Consider the following 14,467-nt stretch of genomic DNA (forward strand, 5'->3'; position numbering starts at 1 on the left):
TGCCTGCGTTGTTTCCCATCTGAACCCCCACCTCTCAAGTTTAGACATCTATAAAGAAAGTATGTGCTCAGATTGCCTGCACCAAGTGGACCTGCCCATGTAGCAGCATCAGCGGCCATTCACCAGCAAACACCAAGAGACCACAGGGCCCAGCCACTGTGCCACAAGCACCAGTGTTACTGAGCCACAACCTACATGGGCTTTTCTGGGGCTGAAGGTGTAAGAGATGTCAACACAGTGCCTGCAGTGCTGAAGCGGGTTCAGCTTAGGCCCCCAGCTTTTACACTGGGGGGAATAACCACAATCTCCTATTTCTGATTTTCTGTTTCTTAACTCAGTCAAACCGTAGCTGTTGTTTTCTTTTACAGAGAGTGAATGTAACTTCAAGCAGTAAACAAGGTGTGGCTGCAACCACTGGTTGTGATGGTGGGTGGGACTGCAGTATCATCTGGGTGACTGCCTATACATTTCCTAATCATTTTCAACACAAGCACAGCTGAAGAATGAGATCACCCAAGCAGCTGAGATATGCCTGTATAGCAGGTGTCTATATATTTGTGCCTAGTTGACTGCAGCGTGTGGCGTGAACATACTCCAATGAGACTGATGGATTAGGCTTTCAAAAGAGTAGGGTAGATCCTCGTGAAGCCGTTATTGCTCCATGTAAAACAAGCAATGAATGCCTCATGAATGATGACAGCTTCAGCTCTATGTCAATAAACAAGCTGAACAAAGGAAAAAGATTTCTAGAAACAATGCCCCATTTTGTTTAAGAGGAGGAAAATGTGAGCAACTGTGACTTGGCTGTGGATCTAAACTCCTCAACTGTTCCATTTTAGAAAACCAAAAAAGAAAAGAAAAAAGGAAGAAGTTATGCACGTGTGTATTCAGCTGCTCTGTATTTGTTATGCTGGTTCATAACCCTACCCTGAACCTGAAGCATTAAAAAGTCTCAGAAAAGGTCTATTCAGGGAGAAAACGTTAATGATTCTATATACCATGGCAACTTTAGCAACTGGCTGCCCCACAGCTGGTCCTAAATCGTGACTACTCTTCTACAGAAACATTGAAAATATGCTAGTTCAAAACCATAACTTCAGTTTTTAAAAAAAATATTAAATTTGATCAGCTTTTAAATGGGGTAATTCCTAAATAACAAATTTCCTCAAGTTGCTATTTAAAATTCTTATTAATAATGACTTTGGAAATGTCTGATGTAATGGCAAAATTTCAGACTTTCTCTAGTTTACCTTGTAACCTGATAATTTTTTGAACTCTATTATTCCATCCATTTCAAGATCTGTGATTACATAATTTATGTACCATATTTTTTATTAAGTATTACATTTGATAGAGAACCTAAAAGAGAAGGCTGCCACAGTTTTGTTGCCGTCTTCACAAAAAGCAAGACTGTATGCTTTTCATGCAATCTACTACTGGTGATTGCATAAGGAAGGAGGAACATTCCACAGCACACATACCCAAGGAATAACCACTGTTTGCACTTCCATCTTCTGGTGTTTGCTGTACAAAATCAGGTCTGTCATTTAAGCGGTGTGAGCTCTTGTAAAACTGATCTGGACAGGAGTCTCACGCTGTCCCGTTTCCTGGCCATTGTCTCGTCTATCTGCTGCCTTTGGTTTATGTAAGTCTCAGCTCATGGCTTGAAGAAACACAACATAGCAATCAAGCTGAAGCTACACTGGTCTGGTCAGTGCTTGGATGGGAAACTACTTAGAAGCCCTATGTATTCTGCTTTGAGTTCCATGGAAGAAAAGCAGGATATACATGTAATCCATTTAATTTAGTTAAGTTACTTTTATCCTGTGTTTCGATCCCAAATAGTCCACAAAGCAGGTTACAGAAATAAAAACACAAGTCAGCATCCAGGCCTTTAACAGAGCAGACACCTTTAATGAATGGAAGGAGCGTTGTGCCCATGCAAGAGGTCCTTGTGTCCATAAGAACATCTTATGTTCTTAAGAGGTCCATAAGAACATAAAAACAGCCCTGCTGGATCAGCCCAAGGCCCATCTAGTCCAGCATCCTGTTTCACACAGTGGCCCACCAGATGCCACTAGAAGCCTACAGGTGGGATTTGGGGACATGCCCTCTCTCCTGCTATTACTCCCCTGCAACTGGTACTCAGAGGCATCCTGCCTTTGAGGCTGGAGGTGGCCTATAGCCCTCCGATGAGCAGCTGTTGATACTCCTCCATGAAGTTATCCAAACCCCTCTTAAAGCCACCCAGGTTTTTGGCTGTCACCACATCTTGTGGCAGAGAATTCCACAAGTTGATTTTGCATTGTGTGAATAAGTACTTCTGTTTGCTGGACCTAAATTTCCTGGCAATCAATGTCATGGGATGACCCCTGGTTCTAGTACTGTGTGAGAGGAAGAAGGATTTCTCTCTATCCCACTTTCTCCACACCATGCATGACTTTATAGACTTCTATCATGTCTCCCCGCAGTTGTCTTTTTTCTAATCTAAAAAGCCCCAAGTGTTGTAGACTTTCCTCATAAGGAAGGTGCTCTTGGCCCCTGATCATCTGCACCTTTTCCAGTTCTACAATGTCCTTCTTTAGATGTGGTGACCAGAATTGTATGCAGTACTCCAAGTGTAGCCACACCATAGTTTTGTATAAGGGCATTATAATATTAGCAGTTTTATTTTCAATCCCCTTCCAAATGATCCCTAGAAAAAGGAATTGGCCTTTTTCACAGCTGCCACAAACTGAGTCAACACTTTCAACGAGCTGTCCTCCACAACCCCAAGATCTCTCTCCTGGTCAGTCACTGACAACTCAGATCCCATCAGCGTATACATGAAGTTTGGGTTTTTCATCCCAATGTGCATGCATCATCTTGCACTTGCCAAAATTGAACCGCCTTTGCCATTTTGTCGCCCAATCCCCCAGTTTGGAGATATTCTTTCAGAACTCCTCACAATCTGTTTTGGATTTCACTACCCTAAATAATTTGGTGTCAATAGTTTGGTGGAAGTGGAAGGACCCCTTGCTAAAGCATGCTGCTCCTTCTGTGAATGGAAGGAGCATCTACTGACCAAACACTGCTCCATTGAAGGTCTGGATGTCACTCATGATAACACACACACACACACACACACACACACACACACACACACACACACTTTCTATCAACTGAACACAAGTACTTGAAACATATGCTGGCCTTGGGCCGAAATAAACAAATAAACAAAAAAGTACTTGAAACATAAACTTAGTGAACACCCACTGGGGAAAAAATATTTTCACCTGCTGTCTAAAAACTAATGAAGAAGGAGCAAGATGAACCTCTGGTGACCAAGTTCCATAGTCTCAGAAAAACCACTACTGAGAAGGCCCTGTGTGATGACCCTCAAAACACTAATGGAGGAGAAGAGAGAGGAAACACATGTCAATGACTCTGAAGATAACCCTAGGACACATGCTCCTTTATATGGGAGAATGTAGTCCAACTGGTATTCAGGTCTCAGACTGTGTGTGTATATTTAGGGCTGTGTGTGTGTGTGTGTGTGTGTGTGTGTGTGTGTGTGTGTGTACGTGCACACACACATGTATATAGAAAAATGATACCATTGGGACTTTCAGTTTCAGACTTGTGCTTTACACAGTGCTGGGAAATTTCTGTCTCTTAAGATCTCCTAAAAGCAGATCCTCATTTCATTTACCATCCTGGGAAACCTAGACTGGTTTTGGCAGAAAGCTGCCAAAAGCTCCACCCACATTCTGCATGAAACCATTTCATCGTGTGAGCAAGGGAGAAGAGTCATGACAAGCTGCATTGTAATTATGTTTTCAGTAAAAAAGATATATATATATATCAGTGGGCCTTGAGTGTATTATAGAAACCAGGGACATAGCAACATTGTAGTGGGCCCAGAGACAAGTTTTTAAAATGCCCACCCCCCGCATTGAAGTTCAGCTCATGCAGTAAAGAAATCTTAAATGAGGCTGAACAGTGGTAACAAAAAGCATAGTAAAATCTATTCTATCTATTCTATCTGCCTACCTATGTGCCACATTAGAACACCATCCTAAAATATTTTTAAAAGGTTTTTTAAACTGTGGACGATGCAAGTCATTTAATGGTACTAGAGAAAGACATGCTGTTCTGGTAGCTCCAGGTCTTAACTCTCCTATCAATTTCGGAGGATAAATACAATTGAAGGAAGCCCAGGCGGGTGTGCGGCTGGGGGAGTCAGTCATGTGACTTGCCTTTGGGGGGACCCCAAGGCAGTGGGCCCCCAGACAAGTGTCTCCCCTTGCTCTATTATAGTTACGCCCCTGACAGAAACTGTGGGACTGGGAGACTGCACAGGTCACTGTTAAAAGAAATATGGGGATTGCCTCGTGGAGGTGAAGAAAAGTATGTAAATTCAAACTGTATGAAGCCCACAGATCCCTATAAAACCTTTTGCAACAGATTCTAGAGCTTGATACAGAGGTCACATTCACCTCAGGCACTTGCACTGATCACTCAAGAAAGCTCCCATGCCCTACAGATGGCTCCCCAAGCCCCCATTTAGGAATCAACATTTCACACATATACTGCCAGAGGCTGTCAAAAAGATGCATGTTTCTGACAGGAAATCATCTCTGCTCAGTGACAATTTGATTGCCTGAGGGGAATTCTTTACACACAACAGAAGAAGCTGGCCACAAAGTACATACAAATTTCCGGGTTAGGCCTGACCTCTGAAACAACCTCAAAATTACCAGGCTACAGCCAAGACTTACCACAAACAAAACTTTCTGGCACCACATCGAAAATGCTTCTGCCCTTTAATGACCCAGGGTGGGCACAGGTGGCTACCACAAACAGCTGCAGGTCTTTCCTGGCTAACCACTGTGGCAACCACTTGAGATGACAATCACACAGGAAACTCTCGCTGTTTATGTGGCTAGAAGGAAGCAAACACAATTTTTTTTAAAAAGAATTTTCTAGGGAACTGGCAAGGGAGTCTTAAAATGTTGGCATACTTGCCTTTCCTTAGTATGAGCAGCAACACAGATATTGACAGAAGAAACAGAGAAGTCTGCTAAGGGGGCATTTTCATGCATTGCACAATGAGCCCAAAGTAGCACAAACTCCATAACTGTAGCAGGCAAGTATATGGTAGGATATAGTTTCTTTTTTCAGTATAGCGGGTAGTTGGACTTGGCCAGGAGAGACTGGCCAAGATCCTGATCAGGAATAAAGCTTGCTGGATGCCCCTGAACAAGTTACTATCTCTCACTTCATATACCTTAAATGACTGCTGTGACTGTCCACCAGATACTGAGTATATAATCTCTATACCATACCATTTTATTGTTGCTTTAACTATCTTTCCTTCGGTCTCACAATGGGCCAGTTCAATTTGGCTCTGTGTGCCATATCATAATGCCCAAGGAAAGGGGGAACACACACTCCTGAGGTTAGGAGATGTTGCACAGATCCATAATGTAACTGTGTTTCTGCATAACATCTGAACTGGCCCATAAGACAGGTCATAATTGTTCCTATTGTTCACAAGGGAAAATAGTCAAGGTTATTTCCTTTTCTTTTTTTTGGTTCCACAACCAGGGATAGACCAATCCACTGTTAATTTGTCTAATCACCTTTTAAAGCCATAACTACATCCTAGGAAAGCAAGGTACATAAATTAAATTGCATATTTTAATACCTAGGGATATGGCTGCTGTGATACTGCTTAGACTGGAAATGAACATGCCTCTGTCACTACTAAGATTATGTAATTGATGACCAAATTCTGCTTACAAATTGTGTGTGTGTGTGTGTGTGTGTGTGTGTGTGAGTGTGTGTGAGAGAGAGAGAGAGAGAGAGAGAGAGAGAGAGAGAGAGAGAGAGAGAGAGAGAGAGAGAGAATGAATAAGGCTACTCCCTAAATTATGTTTAAATGAAATGACCTCTAAGGGGCACAGTGATTCCTGACAGGTACAGATCCATAAGATCTTAGACAGTATAATATATGGGGTTTTTTGCCTGGTGGCTGTTCACATTTGAAGACCTAGTTAATAAATTTAGTTCCTGGACATCAAAATCACTTGGACATCCGGTAGCACATAAGTAGCATATTAACATTTGGGGATGGGTTGAAGGTGGAAATCATTACAAGACAGGAAGCTTGGTATTTAATGTTCTAAACAAGATCTCCCTCATGCAGCTAAAGTGTCAGATCTGCTAATGTGTCAGTAATTTCCCCATCCCTGAGACTAAGTGGGCACGAGGATCAAATCTGAAGTCTGCTTATCAATGAAATGTCAGTGCACCCAAAACATAGGTATAAAAAGGCGAGGCAGATTTGGAATTAAGTAAGTCACTGAACGCTCTGTAAAACTAGAGAACAGCAGTCTGGATTTCCTGGGCAGAGATGGATAAAGGCATAGATGCAGCCCAATGAAAGAAGCTGCCGATCTGATCCAATTTCACTCATTACTGAATGTGAGATGAGTCTGTGACATCTGCTCTAGTGTAAAAATAGCTCCAGAGGGGTAGCAAGTGGAAAGCAACGATACTGGGTGTGTGGTTGGGGGCGAAGCTGCTGGAACAAAGAGTCACAACAATGCTCCAGCATTACAGGAGAGTAGGGATGTGCAAAATGATTTGAGCTTGAAACATGCCTTCAAATAAAGGGCCTGTTTTGAGCTTGAAACAAAACAACCCTGCTTCAACTCAAAACATTTCAAGTGCTTCAAGCACCATTTTGGACTACTGTTTTTACAGGGAGAGGTGGTCTACTGATTGGGGTCGATGGATAGACCAGGCCTCCACTCTGGACTTGATGCGGTGGCTCGCCTCAGAGGGCTGGTCTACCCACCAAATGAAGTGGGTAGACCAGGCCTTCACCCTGGATTTAGCGTGTCAGCCCAGTCAATGCTAAATCCATAGTAGAGGCCTGGTCTACTCAACTCCAATTGGTAGACCAGCTCTCCCTGGAAAAACAGCTCTCCAAAATGGCGCCGGGAACACTCAAAATGTTTTGAGTGTTTTGTTGAAATAGCCAACTTGGCCGCTTTTTTAAAATGAAAAGTTTCAAGCATTTTGTGTTTCGTTTCAAGCTTGAAATGAAATGCAAAATCTGTTTCATGCACACCTCTACAGGAGAGCCTAAATAACCCAGGTTACTTACAGCTCCTTCAGGTTCTTCAGCTTGACAAATGCATCCATCTGAACAGACCGTATTGCATTATCTCCAAGGTTCCTGGAAAACATAAAATATGTTTTTTCTTTTAATACACACACATGCACAAAAATATTAATGGATTTTGTCACTAAACAAGATTTTGTGCCCGTTTAGTTCGTATCACACAATGGGCATTCTCAAGTCTTGGCTACAATGAGGAAATTAGGATTCAGTGTTGGCCTTCTGTTATATCCAAAAATGTACACCTCTGCATTTATCTACTCACAAAATCTGAATCTCTGCTAATCAGAGATTGTGTAAAATCAAATTATATATCACCATAATTCACGATGAATCACAGTGTAATGGCCTGTAGTTGACAATCTTTTAAATCCAATATTTACTCTATAAACAATTTCACAACATACTCTGCTCCCAAAATTGATCTTGCTCCAGTATCAATTAGAATAATCAGAAGTAAACAAGAGGCAGGAATTATTTGGAATCGAGATGACACAGTTTTGGGGGGAAATTCTATATTTGAGCTTCAGCAGATGTGATGAGCCAAAGCTTCATTAGTGTCTCTTTACATAGAACATAAAGACTCTCTGGACAGATGACAATGAGCTGCTTGCATTGATTTTTGTCACTCCCTTATACTGACACTCAAGTGCAACTAGCTCATATGAATCAATCACCCAATGGATTTCACAGCTAACATAAATTGGACACAGCAAAAATCTAGTTTGTCAAGGATTGTTGGCGGTGGAATTCCTCCTTTCAGTTCAACTTGATAACAAATATCAACACACGTTGAGAAGAAGCTGTTCATCTCAAAGAGGGCCATGGCTCAATGGTAGGATACATATTTGTATGCAGAAGGACCTAAGTTCATCCGTCTCCAGTTTCCACCAGTTCGTATGGTGGAGACCCAGAGGTGGGCCTTCGCTGTAGCTGCTCTTGGGCTGTGCACTCCAGGCTTAAATCTGTAATTCGAGATCATTACTGTCCTTCAGGAGAGCCCTTAAGACCGGTTAGGCCTGGCCTTCCACGGTTTTAAATGACTGAAAAACTGTTTTAAAATTGGTTTTAAATGGTTGCCCTGGATCTCCAGGATTTTTTAGCTGTTGAATGTTTAATTGGTTTTATTTTGTTTTTATAGTTCTGATTTTAACTGTTAATTTGTTTTAATTGTTTTTACTTTGTTGTAAACTGCCCTGAGCCATTTTGGAAGGGTGGTATATAAATTGAACAAATAAATAATAATTAAATAAATAATAAATAAGTTCAGGCATTCCCAGGTAGGGCTGGGAAAGACCCCTGGCTTCAGATCTTATAAATCATTCACCTAGGAAAAATCCCTACCTCAAATCCTGGAGGACCAACAGCAGGTTCATGTGGACAAATCTGAGCTACAAGGGCCAAAGGTCTAACTCAATACAAAGCAGCTTCCTATGTTTTTAATCTGCTTTTTAAAAATGAATTTTAAAAAACATGTTCCTCAAAAGCAACAAATATTCTTTGGGATCCCCTGATGTTACAGCACTGATAAAGCAAAGCAGGTGTAGAGACCTGAGACTTGCCTGGATCCACCTGAAAGCTGTTCTAACCTTTCTAAAGGAACAGTAGCTTATGATTACTATAATTAAAATTATTACAGTTCTTGGTCTAGAGGAGCATTTGAGAATGCCATCACATGTGATCCTGTCCATCCAGTACCTTGGAACTCCACCATTGTGTTGCATGTGCAGACTAGGCTCAAGCTAGTGGCCCTCACCACCTCTTCTGGCACCAAATTCCATAAAATATGTGAAGTATCACCTATCCATCCCTGCCTCCATTCCCCTCCCCTTTTCCTGCTGTTTCCCACATTGAATTTTAGACTGAAAGCTCCTCAGGACAAGTCTGTATGTGGGCATTGCACCCACGGTGAACTGGATTGTGCCCTTTGCTTTTGGGCAATGTCCCCATGTGTTAAAGTAATGTAAAGTGTGCCATTGAGTCAATTTCGACTCCTGGTGCCCACAGAGCCCTGTGGTTTTCTTTGGAAGAATACAGGAGGGGTTTACCATTGCCTGCTCCCACGCAGTGTGAGATTATGCCTTTCAGCATCTTCCTATATCACTGCTGCCCAATATCGTACCAGCGGGGATTCAAACCAGCAACCTTCTGCTTGTTAGTCAAGCAATTCCCCACTGTGCCACTTAAGGTGGCTCCCCATGTGTTACAACAAGCATAATAAAAGAGGAATGTCTAAAATGATGCTTGCCACCTGCCATAATGAGTTTATTCGTCATGATTAAACATAATAAGCTTCTTCTAAATAATTGGCTGACTTCTCAACTGAAAGCACCTTTTTAGTCAATCAAAAGTATTTTTATTTTAACTAATCAATTGACCTAGGCAATCCCACTGCCAGCAGAGAAACACACAGAAAGGGCAAAATGATGAGACAGGGCTTAAGAGGTTTTAGCCTACAACATAGCAGTCTACCAGTCCATCATGTGCCTCATGCAACATGGGGCACATGGGGGCAATGCCAAAGGGCAAGAGTAGTCATAGCTCAGTGGAAGCACACAAGCTTTGCATGCAGAAGGTTCCATGTTCAACCCAGCCACATAAAACAATGAGGCTATTCACACGATGGTAGAAAATCGGGCTAGCCTCTGCTAGCCCAATTTCTTACAACCATGTGAACCACCGGGCTCGGCTGAGAGCCTGGTGGTTCTTGAGTGGGTAACCCGCTCAAGTAGCCTGCCCCTTAAACTGGGTTTGTGGAGCAAGCGCTCCGCAAACCCAGTTTTTGGGATCGTGAGTAGCCGCAGCGCGGCTCCGCACCATGGCTACTCACGATTAGACACCCGGCGGGAGGCTGAGAAGTAGCCTCCCAGCTCGGGGGTCTCCCCAATATGCCCTGCGCGCTCAAGCAGGGCACACTGGAGCTTCCGGGGGCCGCGCAGCCCCTGAACTCCCCAGCCCCTGCCGGCTCCATCACAGAGCCAGCAGTTGTGTGGGTGCCCGATCCAGCCACCCAGGGCTCCCACCCTGCTCGTCTGCGGGGAGAGCAGGTTTAGCCCACTCTCCCTGCAGAGCCAGCAAATGCGGGTCTCACTGATTGTGAGACCCGCCTCAATCTCAGGTAGGAGGACTGGAAAAGATGCCTGCCCTGGATAGCTACTGCCAGTTAGGGAAGCAAAACAGACCAAAGGAATGGTTCGTTTAGCAGTTATATGAAATACTGCCCTCTCAGTGTTGCCTCCTAGTCCTGCTTGCCTGATTCTGAATTCCTTTCAAGCAGAGGAAAAGCTACAGAAATGTACATGTATAGTTATTATATTGTTTGCCCCACTTTGCTAGCCAGAAGAATGGTGACAGACTTGCTCCTCCACTGTCCCTTCCAGGTACAGCACTTAGGCCTGGGTGGGAAAGGGGGACAGAGCAAAGGATACTACTCCAGCACACTAGGGAAGACAGAACAGAGAGTGGGAGCAAAGGAACAGGCATATGTCTCCCACTTGGCTAGAATCGTTGTCATGCATCTGTGAGAGCAAGTTAAGATGTATTCCACTGTACATTAAAAAAAATACCAAGAACAAAAAAAAGAGCATGCAAATTGGCCATGTGTTCTATAACTTTCTTCCTGGCAGAAAAAAAGCCAAAGTTGAGCCTTCTCATTATGAGAAGGAAGCAGCTGGCTCTCACAAATGGACTGGCTTCTCAGCTTACAAAGATGCTATTAAATTGCTCACAGGCCTCTCCAGCAGCCACTTCTGGCAGGCTCCCCTTCTCCCACCCAGCCACTTCACTTCAAAACTGCAAAGCATTATGGGTTACTCACAGGTGTTCCAGGGTCTCCAAGCCTGAGAACGCCTCCTTGGCCACAGACTTGATCTTGTTTCCAAACAGAGTTCTGCAGTTTCCAAACACCCAGTGTCAGATAAGCGGGCGGGGTGGGGGGGAGAAAAGAAAATGAAAAGACCCCAATTAGCGTGGCTATATCTGATGAAACATCCCCATGTAAGGCGCTGGAAATACGATCTGTGGAGATTAAGGAAGCTGAAGTATGCATACTCTTCCCCCTTCCCTGAAATTAAATACTTTTATCTTTCTTACAACTTAATAGTGATGATAGCTTTACACAGGACATGTTGTACTGCATTAAGAAATGCCGTTTTGCTTTGGTTACTGGGGAAAGGGATTCAGAATATGGGTGACCACTTATCACAGGGAATGCTGTTTAAACAAGACACCTGACTATTGCTTCAGCACATTTCTGTCCTGATTTCTTACAGCTGTTTTTTTTAAAAAAATGGCTTTGAATGCAAACTCTGATAATTCCCAGAGAATTTAGTGAGGTTTCTGGACCTCATTACCACAAGCAAAAAAGCAACAACCCCAAGAGCCTTTTGAAGAATCTGTTAATCTATCACAATAAGCTTAGGTGATGCTTCCAGTGGCCAAAAGCCAGGCTCCTTTCATTCTGCATACCTCCCTTTCTCCCTCCAGAAACAACACAAGGGTCTCTCAAGTTCCCCCATGTCTCTCATCTGTTGGCTAAATTTCTGACCCAAAAAAGTTCCACACATTTTTAAAAGAGTGGCATACAGTAATCAGGTACTTTGTTGCATTTATTCTAAATGTCTTAATTTTGTTGGTAGCTGAGCATGGGTTTTTGTGGCCACACTACAGATTGGGGATAGTTTTGGGGGGTAGAGAAATTTCAAGCTTATACCAATTAACTCATTTATTATCAGAAGTCAAATATTACTTTCACAAAGAACACACTTGAGCCCATGACAAAATCAAAATGGGGAATGGGTACCTTTTTAGAAAGCTATTCCTGAATCAAAAGAAAGTGTGACGATTCCATTGTTGCCACTTAGTTGGCAAGCTGGCTAGACATGATGAACAAAAAGTCTGAAAGTACAAAATCAGCAGACACATGTCCCTGCAATCATGGGATCTGGCAAACTAGAGTGTGGGAATTTGATTTTGCCTTTTGAGCCTTTACAATAAAGTGCAGTCACATCCTCAATATTCTCTGTTGTAGGAGGGCTGAGAAACCTACTTTTAAACAAAAGGCAAGCCACTCAAGCCACGTCAGAATCCTAACTGGGAATGTTGTCATTTGCTGCTCAGTCTCACTGAGTCTACACATGCAGCAGAACAAGGTGGCAATGAAACAGAAGAGTCCTGAACATGTATTTGAATGCTCCCCTATGTAAAAATTGTGCTGCAGAGTGGAATTGGGTTTAAATCTTTCTTCCTGATGTGCTAGCTTTTTACTTGCAGGAAACTTGGAACATGAGAGAGCAGTCAAAAACTGTGTCTCTCACCTGCAGCTTCAAAATACCACCTCAAGATTACATCAAGATTATATGTGTATGTGCATCTGTAAACCAGGCCTTACCAAATGCAGTGTGAGGGCATTCAAGTGGCCTAGCTTGAACAGTCATAAAAACAAAGAACCGCATCTGGGGACATACGCTGGAAGACTTCCTGATGGATTTTAATACTTAGGGAAGCTATTCTCACGTGCAGGCAACATCGGGCTAAGGAAGCCCAGCCTGGTTTTGCCTGCGCATGTACTGCTGAGATTGGGCCTGATCCCGGAGGCGCCCTGGCAGCAAACCCACCTCTGTAGCCACTCTCTATAATGAGGTGAGGAGAGTGAGCACTCTCCTAAGCCCATTTCTGTGATTGTATGCTAGCCGTGGCTGCTTGCAGCCAGGGCTGGCAGACTGCGGGGCTCCAGGCCAGCTTTGGGGAGGGGAGGGGGATCCCCATAATGACGCGTCCCTGCACCCCAAACCTCCAAGCTACCGACAGCAGCTAGTAATCGTCTGGGCGGCCAATCCGCCCGCTGAAGAGTGAGCCCTCAGTTGTCTCCAGGGAGATAAGCTTTTTAAAGAATTCCTCCCCAAAAGCCCTCTTGCCTTTTCTCACTGCTCGTGAGAAAGGGCTCAGGGTTAAGTTGGCACTGAAGACCTTAGTTTGGGATTTTGGTTGTGTGTTCTTGAGGGTTTTATTCTGTTGTTTATGTTTTACTTCTAGAGTTTTAGCCTTGATTTTTAATGCAATGTAGCCCATTCTGAATCCTGATAATGGGCAGATTAAAATGCTGAAATACATTAATTCAGAAAGGTACTATACGGGTCCTGGAATGCTTCTTGTATTTAAACTTTCATTAACAAGAGCTTCCCTATCTCACTTCTGTGCATAAACAAACAAATGAAGATGCCAAAAACATGGGAGCTTTGGGAAGTCAGCAAGATCCCCCATCTTGACCCAGTGTGGTGTAGTGGCTAGAGTGCTGGACTAGGACCGGGGAGACCCGGGTTCAAATCCCCATGATACTTGCTGGGTGACTGGGCCAGACACTTCTCTCTCAGCCTAACCTACTTCACAGGGTTGTTGTGAGGAGAAACATAAGTATGTACTACAATGCTCTGGGCTCCTTGGAGGAAGAGCAAGATATAGCAATAGCAATAGCACTTACATTTATATACCACTCTATAGCTGGAAGCTCTCTAAGTGGTTTACAATGATTTAGCATATTGCCCCCAACATTCTGGGTACTCATTTTACCGACCTCGGAAGGATGGAAGGCTGAGTCAACCTTGAGACCCTGGTCAGGATCAAACTTGTAACCTTCTGGTTACAGGGCGGCAGTTTTACCACTGCGCCACCAGGGGCTCATTTAGATATAAGATATAAATGTAAATCATCATCATCATCATCACCTATGATTGGAGAAAGAGGCTGGAGCAGGATATCACATAGGATTAATGCAGACAATCAGAAAATGCATTGCTAGGACTGAGATCTTTCTGTAAGTATAGTGCTCTGTGCTACTAGACGTCTTATATAGTATTCTAAAAGTTTTATTCAGAATCAGCTGTGCTTTTGGCAGCACTTTCTGAATATCAGTGTCTGAAGTGGCGTGCAAACATGTAAGAAGGATCATGTAGATATCTATTTCAGAGCAAAATTGGACATTTGGCAAAGCTCTGAAAACAGGAGAGCACATGTCTGACTATGGAAGAGACATGAGTGATGGTTCCTGCCCGAGACCTTCCAGTTTTGTAAGATTTAGGCCTCAAGATGCATCTTTAAAAACATCCACTATTAGAGCAGTTCTTATGGAAGATGCAACACCAGAGAGTATTGCTCAGTCCTCTGCAACTTCCATAACAAGCACATCGACCTACATGAAACCCACAAAGTGCTACTTGCAAACGACCCCCATACTACAGTGATAGCGGCATTGTGGGAGATTCACACATCAAGTGCCAGTACTGAGAGCTAGGAACAGCT

At 43.3% G+C, this 14,467-nt stretch overlaps 1 protein-coding gene across 1 annotated transcript in view; it reads right to left on the reverse strand.

The window, feature by feature from the left end:
• The window catches only part of LRIG1 (leucine rich repeats and immunoglobulin like domains 1), a 178,585-nt gene that overhangs the window by 18,165 nt on the left and 145,953 nt on the right, over positions 1 to 14,467 (reverse strand). Inside the window, exons 10-12 of the mRNA XM_053295529.1 lie at positions 10,989 to 11,060; positions 7,157 to 7,228; positions 4,761 to 4,924 (exon numbers count right to left, since the gene is read on the reverse strand). Of these exons, the coding sequence (XP_053151504.1) occupies positions 4,761 to 4,924; positions 7,157 to 7,228; positions 10,989 to 11,060 (308 nt within the window). The remainder of the gene's footprint in view (positions 1 to 4,760; positions 4,925 to 7,156; positions 7,229 to 10,988; positions 11,061 to 14,467) is intronic.

This window comes from Hemicordylus capensis, chromosome 2, assembly GCF_027244095.1.
Source record: "Hemicordylus capensis ecotype Gifberg chromosome 2, rHemCap1.1.pri, whole genome shotgun sequence".
Lineage (NCBI taxonomy): Eukaryota > Metazoa > Chordata > Lepidosauria > Squamata > Cordylidae > Hemicordylus > Hemicordylus capensis.